The following is a 21,501-nucleotide window of genomic DNA, read 5'->3' as shown; positions in this document are numbered from 1 at the left end:
GCAGGCAGACCGACGCACGCACGCAGGCAGACCGACGCACGCACGCAGGCAGACCGACGCACGCACGCAGGCAGACCGACGCACGCACGCAGGCAGACCGACGCACGCACGCAGGCAGACCGACGCACGCACGCAGGCAGACCGACGCACGCACGCAGGCAGACCGACGCACGCACGCAGGCAGACCGACGCACGCACGCAGGCAGACCGACGCACGCACGCAGGCAGACCGACGCACGCACGCAGGCAGACCGACGCACGCACGCAGGCAGACCGACGCACGCACGCAGGCAGACCGACGCACGCACGCAGGCAGACCGACGCACGCACGCAGGCAGACCGACGCACGCACGCAGGCAGACCGACGCACGCACGCAGGCAGACCGACGCACGCACGCAGGCAGACCGACGCACGCACGCAGGCAGACCGACGCACGCACGCAGGCAGACCGACGCACGCACGCAGGCAGACCGACGCACGCACGCAGGCAGACCGACGCACGCACGCAGGCAGACCGACGCACGCACGCAGGCAGACCGACGCACGCACGCAGGCAGACCGACGCACGCACGCAGGCAGACCGACGCACGCACGCAGGCAGACCGACGCACGCACGCAGGCAGACCGACGCACGCACGCAGGCAGACCGACGCACGCACGCAGGCAGACCGACGCACGCACGCAGGCAGACCGACGCACGCACGCAGGCAGACCGACGCACGCACGCAGGCAGACCGACGCACGCACGCAGGCAGACCGACGCACGCACGCAGGCAGACCGACGCACGCACGCAGGCAGACCGACGCACGCACGCAGGCAGACCGACGCACGCACGCAGGCAGACCGACGCACGCACGCAGGCAGACCGACGCACGCACGCAGGCAGACCGACGCACGCACGCAGGCAGACCGACGCACGCACGCAGGCAGACCGACGCACGCACGCAGGCAGACCGACGCACGCACGCAGGCAGACCGACGCACGCACGCAGGCAGACCGACGCACGCACGCAGGCAGACCGACGCACGCACGCAGGCAGACCGACGCACGCACGCAGGCAGACCGACGCACGCACGCAGGCAGACCGACGCACGCACGCAGGCAGACCGACGCACGCACGCAGGCAGACCGACGCACGCACGCAGGCAGACCGACGCACGCACGCAGGCAGACCGACGCACGCACGCAGGCAGACCGACGCACGCACGCAGGCAGACCGACGCACGCACGCAGGCAGACCGACGCACGCACGCAGGCAGACCGACGCACGCACGCAGGCAGACCGACGCACGCACGCAGGCAGACCGACGCACGCACGCAGGCAGACCGACGCACGCACGCAGGCAGACCGACGCACGCACGCAGGCAGACCGACGCACGCACGCAGGCAGACCGACGCACGCACGCAGGCAGACCGACGCACGCACGCAGGCAGACCGACGCACGCACGCAGGCAGACCGACGCACGCACGCAGGCAGACCGACGCACGCACGCAGGCAGACCGACGCACGCACGCAGGCAGACCGACGCACGCACGCAGGCAGACCGACGCACGCACGCAGGCAGACCGACGCACGCACGCAGGCAGACCGACGCACGCACGCAGGCAGACCGACGCACGCACGCAGGCAGACCGACGCACGCACGCAGGCAGACCGACGCACGCACGCAGGCAGGCAGGCAGACAGACCGACGCAGGCAGGCAGACAGACCGACGCAGGCAGGCAGGCCGGCCGACGCAGGCAGGCAGGCAGGCAGGCAGGCCGGCCGACGCAGGCAGGCAGGCAGGCAGGCAGGCCGGCCGACGCAGGCAGGCAGGCAGGCAGGCCGGCCGACGCAGGCAGGCAGGCAGGCAGGCCGGCCGGCGCAGGCAGGCAGGCAGGCAGGCCGGCCGGCGCAGGCAGGCAGGCAGGCAGGCCGGCCGGCGCAGGCAGGCAGGCAGGCAGGCCGGCCGGCGCAGGCAGGCAGGCAGGCAGGCCGGCCGGCGCAGGCAGGCAGGCAGGCCGGCCGACGCAGGCAGGCAGGCAGGCCGGCCGACGCAGGCAGGCAGGCAGGCAGGCCGGCCGACGCAGGCAGGCAGGCAGGCAGGCAGGCCGGCCGACGCAGGCAGGCAGGCAGGCAGGCAGGCCGGCCGACGCAGGCAGGCAGGCAGGCAGGCAGGCCGGCCGACGCAGGCAGGCAGGCAGGCCGGCCGACGCAGGCAGGCAGGCAGGCAGGCAGGCCGGCCGACGCAGGCAGGCAGGCAGGCAGGCAGGCCGGCCGACGCAGGCAGGCAGGCAGGCAGGCAGGCCGGCCGACGCAGGCAGGCAGGCAGGCTGGCCGGCCGACGCAGGCAGGCAGGCTGGCCGGCCGACGCAGGCAGGCCTGCTGGCCGGCCGACGCAGGCAGGCAGGCAGGCTGGCCGGCCGACGCAGGCAGGCAGGCAGGCTGGCAGGCTGGCTGACGCAGGCAGGCAGGCTGACGCAGGCTGACGCAGGCAGGCAGACCGACGCACGCAGGCAGACCGACGCAGGCTGACGCAGGCAGGCAGACCGACGCAGGCAGGCAGACCGACGCAGGCAGGCAGACCGACGCAGGCAGGCAGACCGACGCACGCAGGCAGGCAGGCAGGCAGGCTGGCTGACGCAGGCAGGCAGGCAGGCTAGCTGACGCAGGCAGGCAGGCAGGCAGGCTGGCTGACGCAGGCAGGCAGGCAGGCAGGCAGGCTGGCTGGCTGGCTGACGCAGGCAGGCAGGCTGGCTGGCTGACGCAGGCAGGCAGGCTGACGCAGGCTGACGCAGGCTGACGCAGGCAGGCAGGCTGACGCAGGCAGGCAGGCTGACGCAGGCTGACGCAGGCTGACGCAGGCAGGCAGGCTGACGCAGGCTGACGCAGGCAGGCAGGCTGACGCAGGCTGACGCTGGCAGGCAGGCTGACGCTGGCAGGCAGGCTGACGCAGGCTGACGCTGGCAGGCAGGCTGACGCAGGCTGACGCTGGCAGGCAGGCTGACGCTGGCAGGCAGGCTGACGCAGGCTGACGCTGGCAGGCAGGCTGACGCAGGCTGACGCAAGCTGACGCAGGCTGACGCAGGCTGACGCAGGCAGGCAGGCTGACGCAGGCAGGCAGGCTGACGCAGGCAGGCAGGCTGACGCAGGCAGGCAGGCTGACGCAGGCTGACGCAGGCTGACGCAGGCAGGCAGGCTGACGCAGGCTGACGCAGGCAGGCAGGCTGACGCAGGCAGGCAGGCTGACGCAGGCAGGCAGACTGACGCAGGCAGGCAGACTGACGCACGCAGGCAGGCTGGCTGACGCAGGCAGGCAGGCTGACGCAGGCAGGCAGGCTGACGCAGGCAGGCAGGCTGACGCAGGCAGGCAGGCTGACGCAGGCAGGCTGACGCAGGCAGGCAGGCTGACGCAGGCAGGCTGGCTGACGCAGGCAGACTGACGCAGGCAGGCAGGCTGACGCAGGCAGGCTGGCTGACGCAGGCAGACTGACGCAGGCAGGCTGGCTGACGCAGGCAGGCAGACTGACGCAGGCAGGCTGGCTGACGCAGGCAGGCTGGCTGACGCAGGCAGGCTGGCTGACGCAGGCAGGCAGACTGACGCAGTCAGGCAGGCTGACGCAGGCAGGCAGACTGACGCAGGCAGGCAGGCTGACGCAGGCAGGCAGGCTGACGCAGGCAGGCAGGCAGGCAGGCAGGCTGACGCACGCAGGCAGGCAGGCAGGCTGACGCACGCAGGCAGGCAGGCTGACGCACGCAGGCAGGCAGGCAGGCTGACGCAGGCAGGCAGGCAGGCTGACGCAGGCAGGCAGGCAGACTGACGCAGGCAGGCAGGCAGACTGACGCAGGCAGGCAGACTGACGCAGGCAGGCAGGCAGGCTGACGCAGGCAGGCTGACGCAGGCAGGCAGGCAGGCAGGCAGGCAGGCAGGCAGGCAGGCTGACGCACGCAGGCAGGCAGGCAGGCAGGCTGACGCACGCAGGCAGGCAGGCTGACGCACGCAGGCAGGCAGGCTGACGCACGCAGGCAGGCAGGCTGACGCAGGCAGGCAGGCAGACTGACGCAGGCAGGCAGACTGACGCAGGCAGGCAGACTGACGCAGGCAGGCAGACTGACGCAGGCAGGCAGGCAGGCAGACTGACGCAGGCAGGCAGGCAGGCAGACTGACGCAGGCAGGCAGGCAGACTGACGCAGGCAGGCAGGCAGGCAGACTGACGCAGGCAGGCAGGCAGGCAGACTGACGCAGGCAGGCAGACTGACGCAGGCAGACTGACGCAGGCAGGCAGGCAGGCAGACTGACGCAGGCAGGCAGACTGACGCAGGCAGGCAGGCAGGCAGGCAGGCAGGCAGACTGACGCAGGCAGGCAGGCAGGCAGGCAGACTGACGCAGGCAGGCAGGCAGACTGACGCAGGCAGGCAGGCAGGCAGGCAGGCAGACTGACGCAGGCAGACTGACGCAGGCAGGCAGGCAGGCAGACTGACGCAGGCAGGCAGGCAGGCAGGCAGGCAGACTGACGCAGGCAGACTGACGCAGGCAGGCAGGCAGACTGACGCAGGCAGGCAGACTGACGCAGGCAGGCAGACTGACGCAGGCAGGCAGACTGACGCAGGCAGGCAGACTGACGCAGGCAGGCAGGCAGACTGACGCAGGCAGGCAGACTGACGCAGGCAGGCAGGCAGACTGACGCAGGCAGGCAGGCAGACTGACGCAGGCAGGCAGGCAGACTGACGCAGGCAGGCAGGCAGACTGACGCAGGCAGGCAGGCAGACTGACGCAGGCAGGCAGGCAGACTGACGCAGGCAGGCAGGCAGACTGACGCAGGCAGGCAGGCAGACTGACGCAGGCAGGCAGGCAGACTGACGCAGGCAGGCAGGCAGACTGACGCAGGCAGGCAGGCAGACTGACGCAGGCAGGCAGGCAGGCAGGCAGACTGACGCAGGCAGGCAGGCAGGCAGGCAGACTGACGCAGGCAGGCAGGCAGGCAGGCAGACTGACGCAGGCAGGCAGGCAGGCAGACTGACGCAGGCAGGCAGGCAGGCAGACTGACGCAGGCAGGCAGGCAGGCAGACTGACGCAGGCAGGCAGGCAGGCAGACTGACGCAGGCAGGCAGGCAGGCAGACTGACGCAGGCAGGCAGGCTGGCTGACTGACGCAGGCAGGCAGGCTGGCTGACTGACGCAGGCAGGCAGGCTGACTGACGCAGGCAGGCAGGCAGGCTGACTGACGCAGGCAGGCAGGCAGGCTGACTGACGCAGGCAGGCAGGCAGGCTGACTGACGCAGGCAGGCAGGCAGGCAGGCTGACGCAGGCAGGCAGGCAGGCAGGCTGACGCAGGCAGGCAGGCAGGCTGACTGACGCAGGCAGGCAGGCAGGCTGACTGACGCAGGCAGGCAGGCTGACTGACGCACGCAGGCAGGCTGACGCACGCAGGCACGCACGCAGGCAGACTGACGCACGCAGGCACGCACGCAGGCAGACTGACGCACGCAGGCAGACTGACGCTTCGAACACACCGACTGCGACATTGCGTTTCGATACACCAGAAGTACATTCATTTCCAATGGAACGCTGCATTTGCCTTGCAGCATTGCATTGCAGAGGCAGTTGCAGTGCGTTCTGTGTGGTGCATACGTTCGATAAATCGAACATATGCATCAAATTGTATGAGTGGACTTGACAGAAAGTAGCAAAATATTAATGTAGATTTTTATTTTTTTGCACATATTCAGTAAAAAGGTGGGATTACATAAAAACAGTTTGATTGCATAATTTCTTTACATTTTTTATTTATTTATTTGCCAAGTATATTATTTATTCGATGACATCCTCAAATTAATTGTGAGAGCCTATAATATAATTTCCCTCAAATGCAGTTTTGGAGCGAAATGCAATAATAAATAGTCAAGATAGGCAGAGTAGGCTCTTTCAACAATGAGACCAACGTTGAGGAAGGTGGTATGACTATTTCTTTCACACACACCTCATTGGCTAGGTTAGCTAGCTAGCTAACGCTAACTAGCCACATCTAGCACAAGCTCACTACTAAACTGACCTGGCAATCCTACTATCGTGGACACTTGTCTCCAAGCAGCATTTTTTGTGTTTATGTCCCTGTAGCTGTCAGCAGTTGTGTCAAAAAGACACGGTTTTGAGGATACTGCGAAAATGATTCTCTCCTCCATGTGTCCAACCGCATGTGACCATTTGCAAAAGGTACCTGCATCAGTATAGTTGCCTAGCTGCGCAAAATGTTATGCAGCAGTGATGCAATGACGCAGTCGGTGTGTTCGAAGCGTGACACACGCAGGCAGGCAGGCAGACTGACGCAGGCAGGCAGACTGACGCAGGCAGGCAGACTGACGCAGGCAGGCAGACTGACGCAGGCAGACTGACGCAGGCAGGCAGACTGACGCAGGCAGGCAGGCAGGCAGACTGACGCAGGCAGGCAGGCAGACTGACGCAGGCAGGCAGGCAGGCAGACTGACGCAGGCAGGCAGGCAGGCAGACTGACGCAGGCAGGCAGACTGACGCAGGCAGGCAGACTGACGCAGGCAGGCAGGCAGACTGACGCAGGCAGGCAGGCAGGCTGACGCAGGCAGGCTGACGCACGCAGGCAGACTGACGCACGCAGGCACGCAGGCAGACTGACGCACGCAGGCACGCACGCAGGCAGACTGACGCACGCAGGCAGACTGCCGCACGCAGGCAGACTGCCGCAGGCAGGCAGGCAGACTGACGCACGCAGGCAGGCAGGCAGGCAGGCAGACTGACGCAGGCAGGCAGGCAGACTGACGCAGGCAGACTGACGCAGGCAGGCAGACTGACGCAGGCAGGCAGACTGACGCAGGCAGGCAGACTGACGCAGGCAGGCAGACTGACGCAGGCAGGCAGACTGACGCAGGCAGGCAGACTGACGCAGGCAGGCTGACGCACGCACGCAGGCAGGCAGGCTGACGCACGCACGCAGGCAGGCAGGCTGACGCAGGCAGGCAGGCAGGCAGGCTGACGCAGGCAGGCAGGCAGGCTGACGCACGCACGCAGGCAGGCTGACGCACGCAGGCAGGCAGGCTGACGCAGGCAGACTGACGCAGGCAGGCAGGCAGACTGACGCAGGCAGACTGACGCAGGCAGGCAGGCAGACTGACGCAGGCAGGCAGGCAGACTGACGCAGGCAGGCAGGCAGACTGACGCAGGCAGGCAGGCAGGCAGACTGACGCAGGCAGGCAGGCAGACTGACGCAGGCAGGCAGGCAGGCAGGCAGACTGACGCAGGCAGGCAGGCAGGCAGGCAGGCAGACTGACGCAGGCAGGCAGGCAGACTGACGCAGGCAGGCAGGCAGACTGACGCAGGCAGGCAGGCAGACTGACGCAGGCAGGCAGGCAGACTGACGCACGCAGGCGGGCCGACGCAGCTATCTCTTTCTGTGTGTGTGTAAACACACTCATCCGTCCCTCCCTCTGTCCTCTGCAGGAGGTGGTTCTGTACTGCCTGGAGAACTGTGTGTGTGAGGTGAACCACAGGGACTATGCAGGCTACTGTGCCCTCCACGAGGCCTGCGCCCGCGGCTGGCTTTCTATAGTCATACACCTGCTGGAGCACGGGGCTGACATCAACTGCAGCGCACAGGACGGCACTAGGTACACACACAATGCAGTATACACACACACACACACACACACATGCAGAAACACACACACAGTGTTTTTCCTATTACATTAATGTGTGTGTGTGTCCAGGCCTCTGCATGACGCGGTGGAAAATGACCATCTGGACGTAGTGCGGGTGTTGCTGTCCTACGGGGCTGACCCTACCCTGGCCACCTACTCCGGCCGCGGTCTGCTCAAGATGACCCACAGCAACAGCATGGAGCGATTCCTCACTGGTCAGTCACTCACTACTATACTGCTGCTCTACCCCTCACACCCCTCACTACTATACTGCTGCTCTACCCCTCACACCCCTCACTACTATACTGCTGCTCTACCCCTCACACCCCTCACTACTATACTGCTGCTCTACCCCTCACACCCCTCACTACTATACTGCTGCTCTACCCCTCACACCCCTCACTACTATACTGCTGCTCTACCCCTCACACCCCTCACTACTATACTGCTGCTCTACCCCTCACATCCCTCACTACTATACTGCTGCTCTACCCCTCACACCCCTCACTACTATACTGCTGCTCTACCCCTCACACCACTCACTACTATACTGCTGCTCTACCCCTCACACCCCTCACTACTATACTGCTGCTCTACCCCTCACATCCCTCACTACTATACTGCTGCTCTACCCCTCACACCCCTCACTACTATACTGCTGCTCTACCCCTCACACCACTCACTACTATACTGCTGCTCTACCCCTCACACCCCTCACTACTATACGCTGCTCTACCCCTCACACCCCTCACTACTATACTGCTGCTCTACCCCTCACACCCCTCACTACTATACTGCTGCTCTACCCCTCACACCACTCACTACTATACTGCTGCTCTACCCCTCACACCCCTCACTACTATACTGCTGCTCTACCCCTCACACCACTCACTACTATACTGCTGCTCTACCCCTCACACCCCTCACTACTATACGCTGCTCTACCCCTCACACCCCTCACTACTATACTGCTGCTCTACCCCTCACACCCCTCACTACTATACTGCTGCTCTACCCCTCACACCACTCACTACTATACTGCTGCTCTACCCCTCACACCCCTCACTACTATACTGCTGCTCTACCCCTCACATCCCTCACTACTATACTGCTGCTCTACCCCTCACACCCCTCACTACTATACTGCTGCTCTACCCCTCACACCCCTCACTACTATACTGCTGCTCTACCCCTCACATCCCTCACTACTATACTGCTGCTCTACCCCTCACACCCCTCACTACTATACTGCTGCTCTACCCCTCACACCACTCACTACTATACTGCTGCTCTACCCCTCACACCCCTCACTACTATACTGCTGCTCTACCCCTCACACCACTCACTACTATACTGCTGCTCTACCCCTCACACCCCTCACTACTATACTGCTGCTCTACCCCTCACATCCCTCACTACTATACTGCTGCTCTACCCCTCACACCCCTCACTACTATACTGCTGCTCTACCCCTCACACCCCTCACTACTATACTGCTGCTCTACCCCTCACACCCCTCACTGGTCAGTCACTCACTACTATACTGCTGCTCTACCCCTCACACCCCTCACTACTATACTGCTGCTCTACCCCTCACACCCCTCACTACTATACTGCTGCTCTACCCCTCACACCCCTCACTACTATACTGCTGCTCTACCCCTCACACCCCTCACTACTATACTGCTGCTCTACCCCTCACTACTATACTGCTGCTCTACCCCTCACTAGTATACTGCTGCTCTACCCCTCACTACTATACTGCTGCTCTACCCCTCACACCCCTCACTACTATACTGCTGCTCTACCCCTCACACCCCTCACTACTATACTGCTGCTCTACCCCTCACACCCCTCACTACTATACTGCTGCTCTACCCCTCACACCCCTCACTACTATACTGCTGCTCTACCCCTCACACCCCTCACTACTATACTGCTGCTCTACCCCCTCACACCCCTCACTACTATACTGCTGCTCTACCCCTCACACCCCTCACTACTATACTGCTGCTCTACCCCTCACACCCCTCACTACTATACTGCTGCTCTACCCCTCACACCCCTCACTACTATACTGCTGCTCTACCCCTCACACCCCTCACTACTATACTGCTGCTCTACCCCTCACACCCCTCACTACTATACTGCTGCTCTACCCCTCACACCCCTCACTACTATACTGCTGCTCTACCCCTCACACCCCTCACTACTATACTGCTGCTCTACCCCTCACACCCCTCACTACTATACTGCTGCTCTACCCCTCACACCCCTCACTACTATACTGCTGCTCTACGCCTCACACCCCTCACTACTATACTGCTGCTCTACGCCTCACACCCCTCACTACTATACTGCTGCTCTACCCCTCACACCCCTCACTACTATACTGCTGCTCTACCCCTCACATCCCTCACTACTATACTGCTGCTCTACCCCTCACACCCCTCACTACTATACTGCTGCTCTACCACTCACTACTATACTGCTGCTCTACCCCTCACACCCCTCACTACTATACTGCTGCTCTACCCCTCACACCCCTCACTACTATACTGCTGCTCTACCCCTCACACCCCTCACTACTATACTGCTGCTCTACCCCTCACACCCCTCACTACTATACTGCTGCTCTACCCCTCACACCCCTCACTACTATACTGCTGCTCTACCCCTCACACCCCTCACTACTATACTGCTGCTCTACCCCTCACACCCCTCACTACTATACTGCTGCTCTACCCCTCACACCCCTCACTACTATACTGCTGCTCTACCCCTCACTACTATACTGCTGCTCTACCCCTCACTACTATACTGCTGCTCTACCCCTCACTACTATACTGCTGCTCTACCCCTCACTACTATACTGCTGCTCTACCCCTCACTACTATACTGCTGCTCTACCCCTCACTACTATACTGCTGCTCTACCCCTCACACCCCTCACTACTATACTGCTGCTCTACCACTCACTACTATACTGCTGCTCTACCCCTCACTACTATACTGCTGCTCTACCCCTCACTACTATACTGCTGCTCTACCCCTCACTACTATACTGCTGCTCTACCCCTCACTACTATACTGCTGCTCTACCCCTCACTACTATACTGCTGCTCTACCCCTCACACCCTCACTACTATACTGCTGCTCTACCCCTCACACCCCTCACTGTGTCCCACTGTGCTTCTCATTCTCCATCTCAAAGCGCTCTCCCTCAGTCTGCCTTTAAAAATCGGTCTCTCTCACAAACACACACATGCTGAAAACAGTCCCTTCCACCCCTTTCCTTTCCCAAGACCACCTGTGTGAGGGGATTCAGTGGGTTGGGATGCGTGCTCGCTCGTCTGTCTGGTTACTTAGCAACGGCCGATCTGTTTGCTTAGTGTATGTGCAGAAATGGGCCTCTCAGAACACGCTCACTCTAGAAAATAGAAAGTGTGTGTGTGTGGGTGTGAGACAAATGGGATCTCTGCTACATACACATGGAGAATGAAAAGGAACCACACACCCCCTCACATAGCCGGTGGCGTCCATCTCTTTCTATCCGAACAAGTAAAACCCAATTACCTCAGATAGACAGCAGGCCTTGAGAGAGGAGAGGCGGAGGGAGGGAGAGGTGGATTTAGAGCTGGAGAAGGGTTTAGACGGAAAGATAGAGCGAGCGAAAGAGATTGTGTGTGTACTCCTCCCTCCACCTGGTCCCACTCATCTGGAGGTCGTTAATCCCTGCATACACACGCCAGACACCCAACGCCTCAGTACTGGCACTCAGCCCAGCTCTTACTGGCTCTCTGTGTTTGTGTGTACTTGGTTTGTGTGTGCTCCCAGTACCGTAAATGTCTCCCTCTCTGTGTGTGTGTGTCATAGAGAGAGAGGGAAGGAAGTAGAGATACAGTGTGGTTCCAATTTAATTTTTAGCATATTCCTCAGCATGAACCAAGCCAGCAATGATGCAGTATAGACAGCCCCCTCTCTACCAAAGCTGTGGCAGGCCCCACATCTAACCTTGCTCGTCTCTCTCACACTTTCTCTCACACTTTCTCTCGCACTTTCTCTCGCACTTTCTCTCGCACTTTCTCTCGCACTTTCTCTCGCACCTTCTCTCGCACCTTCTCTCGCACCTTCTCTCGCACCTTCTCTCGCACCTTCTCTCGCACCTTCTCTCGCACCTTCTCTCGCACCTTCTCTCGCACCTTCTCTCGCACCTTCTCTCGCACCTTCTCTCGCACCTTCTCTCGCACCTTCTCTCGCACCTTCTCTCGCACCTTCTCTCGCACCTTCTCTCGCACCTTCTCTCGCACCTTCTCTCGCACCTTCTCTCGCACTTTCTCTCGCACTTTCTCTCGCACTTTCTCTCGCACTTTCTCTCTCGCGCGTTCTCGCTCTTTCTCTCTCGCGCGTTCTCGCTCTTTCTCTCTCGCGCGTTCTCGCTCTTTCTCTCTCGCGCGTTCTCGCTCTTTCTCTCTCGCGCGTTCTCGCTCTTTCTCTCTCGCGCGTTCTCGCTCTTTCTCTCTCGCGCGTTCTCGCTCTTTCTCTCTCGCGCGTTCTCGCTCTTTCTCTCTCGCGCGTTCTCGCTCTTTCTCTCTCGCGCGTTCTCGCTCTTTCTCTCTCGCGCGTTCTCGCTCTTTCTCTCTCGCGCGTTCTCGCTCTTTCTCTCTCGCGCGTTCTCGCTCTTTCTCTCTCGCGCGTTCTCGCTCTTTCTCTCTCGCGCGTTCTCGCTCTTTCTCTCTCGCGCGTTCTCGCTCTTTCTCTCTCGCGCGTTCTCGCTCTTTCTCTCTCGCGCGTTCTCGCTCTTTCTCTCGCGCGCGTTCTCGCGCTTTTTTTCTCGCGCGCGTTCTCGCGCTTTTTTTCTCGCGCGCGTTCTCGCGCTTTTTTTCTCGCGCGCGTTCTCGCGCTTTTTTTCTCGCGCGCGTTCTCGCGCTTTTTTTCTCGCACGCGTTCTCGTGCTTTTTTTCTCTCTCGCCTTCTCGCTCTTTTTTTCTCTCGCGCCTTCTCGCTCTTTTTTTCTCTCGCGCTCTTTCACTCTCTCTCTTCTCCCCATAGATTATTTTGCTGACCTGCAGGGCCACTCTGATGACGACCCAGAGATCCACTGGGAATTCTACGGCAGTGCTGTTTGTGGTGAGTTCAGCTCTGTGTCTATTTGTGTGTGTGTGAGAGAGAGTCCCATTGTGTGCAAAGAGATGAGCAATGTGTGTGTGTTTGTTTTCATTGTGTATTATAACTCTGCGTACACTGCCTTCAGAAGGTATTCATAACCCTTGACTTAATCCACATTTTGTTGTTACAGCCTGAATTCAACATTGATTAAATATATTTTTTTCTCACCCATCTAAAAGACAATGACAAAGTGAAAACATGTTTTTAGAAATTTTGCAAATGTCTGAATATGAAATACAGATATCTCATTTACATACATTACCTTTCAAACTTTTGGACACACCTACTCATTCAAGGGTTTCTCTTTATTTCTACTATTTTCTACATTGTAGAATAGTAAAAACATCCAAACTATGAAATAACAAATATGGAATCATGTAGTCCCCCAAAAAGTGTTAAACAAATCCAAAATATATGATATATTTTAGGTTCTTCAAAGTAGCCACCATTTGCCTTGACAGCTTTGCACACTCTTGGCATTCTCTCAACCAGCAACACCTGGAATGCTTTTCAAATCAAATTTTATTGGTCACAAACACATGGTTAGCAGATGTTAATGCGAGTGTAGCGAAATGCTTGTGCTTCTAGTTCCGACCATGCAGTAATATCTAACAAATAATCTAACAATTTCACAACTACCTTATACACACAAGTGTAAAGGAATGAATAAGAATATGTACATATAAATATATGAATGAGTGATGGCCGAACGGCATAGGCAAGATGCAGTAGATGGTATAGAGTACAGTATATACATATGAGATGAGTAATGTAGGGTATGTAAACATGATATAAAGTGGCATTGTTTTAAGTGACTAGTGATACATTTATTACATCCACATTTTAAAATTAAAGTGGCTAGAGATTTGAGTCAGTATGTTGGCAGCAGCCCCTCAATGTTGGTGATGGCTGTTAGAAGCTGTTTTTCAGTCTCTCAGTCCCAGCTTTGATGTACCTGTACTGACCTCGCCTTCTGGATGATAGCGGTGTGAACAGGCAGTGGCTCGGGTGGTTGTTGTCCTTGATAATCTTTTTGGCCTTCCTGTGACATCGGGTGGTGTAGGTGTCCTGGAGGGCAGGTAGTTTGCCCCCGGTGATGCATTGTGCAAACCTCACTACCCTCTGAAGAGCCTTGCGGTTGTGGGCGGTGATACAGTCCGACAGGATGCTTTCGATTGTGCATCTGTAAAAGTTTGTGAGTGTCAAATTTCCTTCTTGTTAGTGTCAAAGTTAAGTCAAATTTCTTCAGCCTCCTGAGGTTGAAGAGGCGCTGTTGAGCCTTCTTCACCATGCTGTCTGTGTGGGTGGACCATTTCAGTTTGTCTGTGATGTGTACGCCATAGGAACTTAACTTTCCACCTTCTCCACTACTGTCCCGTCGATGTGGATAGGGGGGTACTCCCTCTGCTGTTTCCTGAAGTCCACGATCATCTCCTTTGTTGACGTTGAGTGTGAGGTTATTTTCCTGAACCACACTCCGACGGCCCTCACCTCCTCCCTGTGGGCCGTCTCATCATTGTTGGTAATCAAGCCTACCAGTGTAGTGTCGTCCGCAAACTTGATTGAGTTGGAGGCGTGCATGGCCTCGCAGTCATGGGTGAACAGGGAGTACAGGAGAGGGCTGAGAACACACCCTTGTGTTGTTTCCTACCCTCACCACCTGGTGGCGGCCCGTCAGAAAGTCCAGGACCCAGTTGCACAGGGCGGGGTCGAGACCCAGGATCTCGAGCTTATTGACGAGTTTGGAGGGTACTATGGTGTTAAATGCTGAGCTGTAGTCGATGAACAGCATTCTTACATAGGTAATCCTCTTGACCAGATGGGTTAGGGCAGTGTGCAGTGTGATTGCGGTTTACATGGAGTCCAATGAAGTTCTTTCAGGGCAGTTGAGGTGTCTGCTTGGGGGGAGAGGTGTACACGACTAATTATAATGGAAGAGAATTCTCTTGAAAGATAATGCGGTTGACATTTGATTGTAAGGATTTCTAGGTTGGGTGAACAAAAGGACTTGAGTTCCTGTATGTTGTTATGATCACACCACGACTCGTTAATCATAAGGCATACACCTCCGCCCTTCTTCTTACCAGAGAGATGTTTGTCTCTGTCGGCGCGATGCGTGAAGAAACCAGGTGGCTGTACCGACTCAGATGGCATGTTTCGAGTGAGCCATGTTTCTATGAAACAGAGAATGTTACAATCTCTGATGTCTCTGGAAGGCAACCCTTCCTCGGATTTCGTCTACCTTGTTGTCAAGAGACTGGACATTGGCGAGTAGTATACTCTGGAGTGGTGGGCGATGTGCCCGTCTACGGAGTCTGATCAGAAGACCGCTCCGTCTGCCCCTTCTGCGGCGCCATTGTTTTGGGTCGTTTTCCAGCAGTCTTGAAGAAGTTCCCACATATATGCTGAGCACTTGTTGGCTGCTTTTCCTTCACTCTGTGGTCCAACTCATCCCAAACCATCTCAATTGGGTTGAGGTCAGGTGATTGTGGAGGCCAGGTCATCTGATGCAGCACTCCATCACTCTCCTTCTTGGTCAAATAGCTTTTACACAGCTGAAGGTGTGTTTTGGGTCATTGTCCTGTTGAAAAACAAATGATGGTCCCACTAAGCGCAAACCAGATGGGATGCCGTATCCCTGCAGAATGCTGTGGTAGCCATGCTGGTTAAGTGTGCCTTGAATTCTAAATAAATCACAGACAGTGTCACCAGCAAAGCACCATCACACCACCTCCTCCGGGCTTCACGGTGGGAACCGCACATGCAGAAATCATCCTTTCACCAACTCTGCGTCTCACAAAGACATGGCTGTTGGAACCAAAAACCTCAAATTTGGACTCATCAGACCAAAGCACAGATTTCCAATGTCCATTGCTTGTGTTTCTTGGCCCAAGCAAGTCTCTTCTTATTATTGGTGTCCTTTAGTAGTGGTATCTTTGCAGCAATTTGACCATGAAGGCCTGATTCAAGCAGTCTCCTCTGAACAGTTGACGTTGAGATGTGTCTGTTACTTGAACTCTGTGAAGCATTTATTTGGGCTGCAATCTGAGGTGCAGTTAACTCTAATGAACTCATCTTCTGCAGCAGAGGTAACTCTGGGTCTTCCTTTCCTGTGTCGGTCCTCATGAGAGCCAGCTTCATCATAGCACTTGATGGTTTTTGCGACTGCACTTGAAGAAACTTTCAAAGTTCTTAATGTTCCGGATTGACTGTTCTTCATGTCTTAAAGTAATGATGGACTGTCGTTTCTCTTTGCTTATTTGAGCATAATATGGACTTGGGTCTTTTACCAAATAGGGCTATCTTATGTATACCACTCCTACCTTGTCACAACACAACTGATTGGCTCAAACGCATTAAGAAGGAAAGAAATTCCACAAATTAAACTTTAACAAGGCACACAAGGCACACCTGCACACCAGGACTGGCAATTGAAATGCATTCTAGGTGACTACCTAATGAAGCTGGTTGAGAGAATGCAAAGCTGTCATCAAGGCAAAAGGTGGCTACTTTGAAGAATATATAATATATTTTGATTTGTTTAACACTTTTTGGTTACTATGTGATTCCATATGTGTTATTTCATAGTTTTGATGTCTTCGCTATTATTCTACAATGTAGAAAATAGTCAAAATAAAAACCCTTGAATGAGTAGGTGTGTCCAAACGTTTGACTGGTACTGTAAGTATTCAGCAGGTAGCCCGGTGGTTAGAGCGTGGAGGCGGCAGGTAGCCTGGTGGTTAGAGCGTTGGACTAGTAACCGAAAGGTTGCAAAATCGAATCCCCGAGCTGACAAGGTAAAAATCTGTCGTTCTGCCCCTGAACAAGGCAGTTAAGCCACTGTTCCTAGGCCATCATTGAAAATAAGAATTGGTTTTTAACTGACTTGCCTGGTTTAATAAAGGTCAAATTAAAATAAAAAAATTCACACCCCTTAGTCAATACATGTTAGTCACCTTTGACAGTGATTACAGCTGTGCGTCTTTTCGGTTAAGTCTAAGAGCTTTGCACACCTGAATTGTACAATATTTGCATATGATTATTTTTAACCCCCTACAGGGGGGGGGGGGGGGGGTAGTTCTACTAAGCTATATGGAATTGTTTTAAGATGGTCATACCAAGGATCATTTAGCTTTTTGATTTGGAATTTTAGGACCCCTTTAGGTATAAACAAAAATATACACTACCGTTCAAAAGTTTGGGGTCACATAGAAATGTCCTTGTTTTTGAAAGAAAAGCAAATGTTTTGGTCCATTAAAATAACATCAAATTGATCTGAAAAACAGTGTAGACATTGTTAATGTTGTAAATGACTATTGTAGCTGAAAACGGCAGAATTGTTATGGAATATCTACGTAGGCGTACAGAGGCCCATGATCAGCAACCATCACTCCTGTGTTCCAATGGCACGTTGTGTTAGCTAATCCAACTTTATCATTTTAAAAGGCTAATTGATCATTAGAAAACACAGCTGAAAACTTGTGCTGATTAAAGAAGAAATAAAACTGTCCTTCTTTAGACAAGTTGAGTATCTGGAGCATCATAATTTGTGGGTTCGATTACAGGCTCAAATGACCAGAAACAAAGGACTTTCTTCTGAAACTCGTCAGTCTATTCTTGTTCTGAGAAATTAAGGCTATTCCATGCGAGAAATTGCCAAGAAACTGAAGATCTTGTACAACGCTGTGTACTACTCCCTTCACAGAACAGCGCAAACTGGCTCTAACCAGAATAGAAAGAGGAGTGGGAGGCTCCGGTGCACAACTGAGCAAGAGAACAAGTACATTAGAGTGTCTAGTTTGGGAAACAGACGCCTCAAGTCCTCAACTGGCAGCTTCATTAAATAGTACCCACAAAACACCAGTCTCAACGTCAACAGTGAAGAGGCGAGTCCGGGATGCTGGCCTTCTAGGCAGAGTTCCTCTGTCCTGTGTCTGTGTTCTTTTGCCCATCTTAATCTTTTATTTTTATTGTCCAGTCTGAGATATGGCTTTTTCTTTGCAACTGCCTAGAAGGCCAGCAACCCAGAGTCGCCTCTTCACTGTTGACGTTGAGACTGGTGTTTTGACTTATTTACTCCTGACTGTATTTAGTCTTGACATAACAAAGGGGTTGAATACTTATTGACCCAAGACATTTCAGCTTTGAATTTTTAAATTAATTTGTACAAAATTCTAAAACCTAATTCCACTTTGGCATGATGGGGCATTGTGTGTATGCCACGGACACAGCATCTCATGCTGTAACACAACAACATGTGGAAAAGTCAAGGGCTGTGAATACATTGAGTCATTAGAAGAGGGCAGTGGACTTGTGTTATTCTAACTGTGTATCCCTTTCTCCATGTCTCAGAGTCCTTAGAGGAGGGCAGTGTGTGTAACATGCTGGCGGATCCCCCAGGGCCAGAGGAAGATGACGAGGACAGGAGGGAGCTCTTTGAGTTTGAGTTCTCCAACCAACCCCTCCTCCCCTGCTACAACATCCAGGTGTCCTTGTCGCAGGGGTGAGTGTATACACACACACACACACACACACACACACAGAAATCAATATGATTGGATAGAAGGAGTGAAAGAGGGAAAGAGGAGTACAGAATGAGAGAGTGAGATGTAAGTGACAGATAATAAACCAAGACCATTTGTTCATCTCTTGTGTGTGTAAATCCTTACGGTCCCGAATCCTCCCCCCAGGTCCAGGAACTGGCTTCTCCTCTCAGATGTTCTCCGGAAGCTGCGGATGTCGGCCCGTTCCTTCCGCTCCTCCTTCCCCCACATGAAGGTGGTGACGATGGCCGAGGCAGAGTTTTACCGCCAGGCCTCCCTCTCCCAGCTCTTCTCCTGCCCAGACGAGCTGGAGGGCTTCCAGCCAGACAGCAAGGAGCTGCTGGACCTGGTGGAGGGGAGTGCTGAGCTGGCTGCTCTGCTGGGATCCACCCTGGAGTGCCTGGATGACCGCTGGGACGAACCCCTGGAGGCTAACGTTAATGCTAAGGCTAATGTCAATGGGAACATTAGGGCTAATGCTAACGCTAAGACTAACGCTAAGACTAAAGTTAACGCTAATTTTAAAGCTAAGGCTAACGCTAACAGGAGGTTGTTATCCCTGACCCTGAACTTTGACTCTGATTTCTGAATCCCTACTCTACAGTGGGGGTCTACGATAGGTGAATGAGTAAGACCCCTGCCCTGAGATCTGAGATTAACTCCTGCGCTGGACCAGTGGACTGTATGGACGAACGGACAGACAGAGCAGCAGAGACCTGAATGTGTATGTACATCAAGCGAAGATGAAGAGGCGACTGTAAATTAACAATTGTCTTATTTTTTATAAATGTATTAATATAAGTATAAATATATAAATCTGGAAATGTTATCTTGATTTCTCTCCTGCAATTGTGTGAGCGAGAGTGTGGTTGTGTTATCATGATTGGAAGGTTGTGTGTGTGTGTGTTAAACAGTATAATATATGTGTGTGTGTGTCAGTTTATATGCCATAGTGTGTGTCTGAGCACTGAGGCAGCGCTTTGAATGTCAAATTTTTTGTTCATAGGAAGCACATGATGAGGATCAGTTGTATAGTTTTTTGTTCTCCTCAGACAGAGTTAGCACTCATCACCCTCAGGGGCTGTTTTGTACCTGTGTTCAATCTGCTTCTCATTTAGTCTCTAATTTCACTTGCAAAACTGAAGAGATGTGTTTTTGTATACTATTAAAGGTTTAAAGATGAGAAGATATTCGCCCTTCGGTACAGAACTTGTAAATAACAGGGTGGCTATTGCAGTACAGTAACAGTTATACTATTTGTGTTTTTTTTGTAATTAAAATATCTCATTTGTATTTATATTTTGCCAGCAAAATTATCAAAAATAAATCTTAACATTTGCAAGAAAGTTTATCTGAGTGTTATGCTCCACATTTTGTTATTACTATTGAAGGGTTTACATGGACACAGCTAATCTTTGAACATAAGGCACGTTCTGGCTTTTCAAGACCAAATCTGTCTAGCCTGGACCTGCGATGACATCCAGACAGTTAGTGCAAATCCAAAGTTGGGCTACTTCAATATTTCATCTGTACACTTTTACCTACATACAGGAGCTACTTGTTTAGCTCCTGAGTCGCGCAGCGGTCTAAGGCACTGCATCTCAGGTTCAAATCCAGGCTGTATCACAACCGGCCGTGATTGGGAGTCCCATAGGGTGGCGCACAATTGGCTCGGTATCATCCGGGTTTGGCCGGCATTGGCCCGTCATTCTAAATAAGAATTTGTTCTAAACTGACTTGCCTAGTTAAATAAATATTAAAATAGTGTAGCTAGGCTGTTCTGAGCCACATCCTGAATGCTCACCAATAAGGGGTTGGACGGGAGAAACAGTAGCCTAATCAAGTAAACTCAAACTCCCTCAAGCCAAATGAAGCCAACAAAGTAAAGAAAACACACAGCATACCGTGTGCTATGGATAATCACACAGCTTTGGGGGGAGTACTGCTGCTACCTCACTCTCAAACCAAGGTGCTTGAATTGAGGAGCAAACTGAAGTAGAGAATATTCAATAACTCTTAAGAGAACAATGGAAGTAAATGCAAAAAAGCTTGTTAATTGTTAAAAGTGAAAACACACCGCATGGAGCCGACAGAGATGGTCACCTCGTTTCAGGTCCTTAGAAAACTATGGAGTAATTCGTTTTTGAAAGTTTTATTTCTGACATTGTTAGCCCAGAAAACCTCAAGTGTTATTACATACAGCCTGGAATAATAATTGGATATAAAAACGATTACGACCAGGAATACGTCTTTCCCGAAGCAGATCCTTTGTCATGGGATCTTATCCCAGAGGCTGACCTAAAACAACGAGGTCGCCACAGGAAAGGCAGATGGAGCAGCCTACTGGTCAGACTTAGAAGGCGAGCACACCATCCACCGCTTCTGAGCATATTACTCGCCAATGTCCAATCTCTAGATAACAAGGTGGATGAAATTAGGGCTCGAGTTGCCTTCGAGAGAGACATCAGAGATTGTAACATGCTCTTTTTCACGGAAACATGGCTCACTCGGGATATGTTGTCAGAGTTCGTACAGCCACCCGGTTTCTTCGGTTTCTGCATCGCGCTGACAGAAACAAACATCTCTCTGGTAAGAAGAAGGGCGGAGGTGTATGCCTTATGATTAACGAGTCGTGGTGTGATCATAACAACATACAGGAACTCAAGTCTTTTTGTTCACCCGACCTAGAATTCCTTACAAACAAATGCAGACCGCATTATCTTCCAAGAGAATTATCTTCGATTATAGTCACAGCCGTTTATATCCCCCCCCAAGCAGATACCTCGTCCCTGAAAGACCTTCACTGGACTTTATGAAAACTGGAATGAGGTTGCATGAGGTTGCATTTATTGTAACTGGGGATTTTAACAAAGCTAACATGAGAACAAGACTTAATCAATTCTATCAACATATCGAATGCGCGACCTGAGCTGGTACCATTCTGCATCATTGCTACGCTAACTTCCGAGATGCATACAAAGCCCTCCCCCACCCTGCCTTCGGCAAATCTGACCATAACTCCATTTTGTTGCTCCCAGCCTATAGACAGAAACGAAAACAGGAAATGCCCGTGCTCAGGTCTACACACTGCTCATCTGACCAATCAGATTGCTTCGATCACGTGGACTGAGATATGT

At 54.4% G+C, this 21,501-nt stretch overlaps 1 protein-coding gene across 1 annotated transcript in view; it reads left to right on the top strand.

Moving 5' to 3' along the window:
• Nucleotides 1–19,715, top strand: part of LOC129820769 (BCL-6 corepressor-like) — a gene marked incomplete in the record, with an annotated part of 93,162 nt that extends 73,447 nt beyond the window's left edge. The window contains 5 exon segments of the mRNA XM_055877721.1: nt 7,457–7,623; nt 7,723–7,868; nt 12,705–12,782; nt 18,174–18,324; nt 18,512–19,715. Of these exon segments, the coding sequence (XP_055733696.1) occupies nt 7,457–7,623; nt 7,723–7,868; nt 12,705–12,782; nt 18,174–18,324; nt 18,512–18,953 (984 nt within the window).
• Nucleotides 19,716–21,501: the final 1,786 nt, after the last annotated feature.

The sequence above is a fragment of the Salvelinus fontinalis genome, chromosome 23 (genome assembly GCF_029448725.1).
Source record: "Salvelinus fontinalis isolate EN_2023a chromosome 23, ASM2944872v1, whole genome shotgun sequence".
In the NCBI taxonomy this organism is placed as follows: domain Eukaryota; kingdom Metazoa; phylum Chordata; class Actinopteri; order Salmoniformes; family Salmonidae; genus Salvelinus; species Salvelinus fontinalis.
Note: the sequence above shows the minus strand (reverse complement) of the source record. Positions and strands in the feature narration are given on the sequence as shown.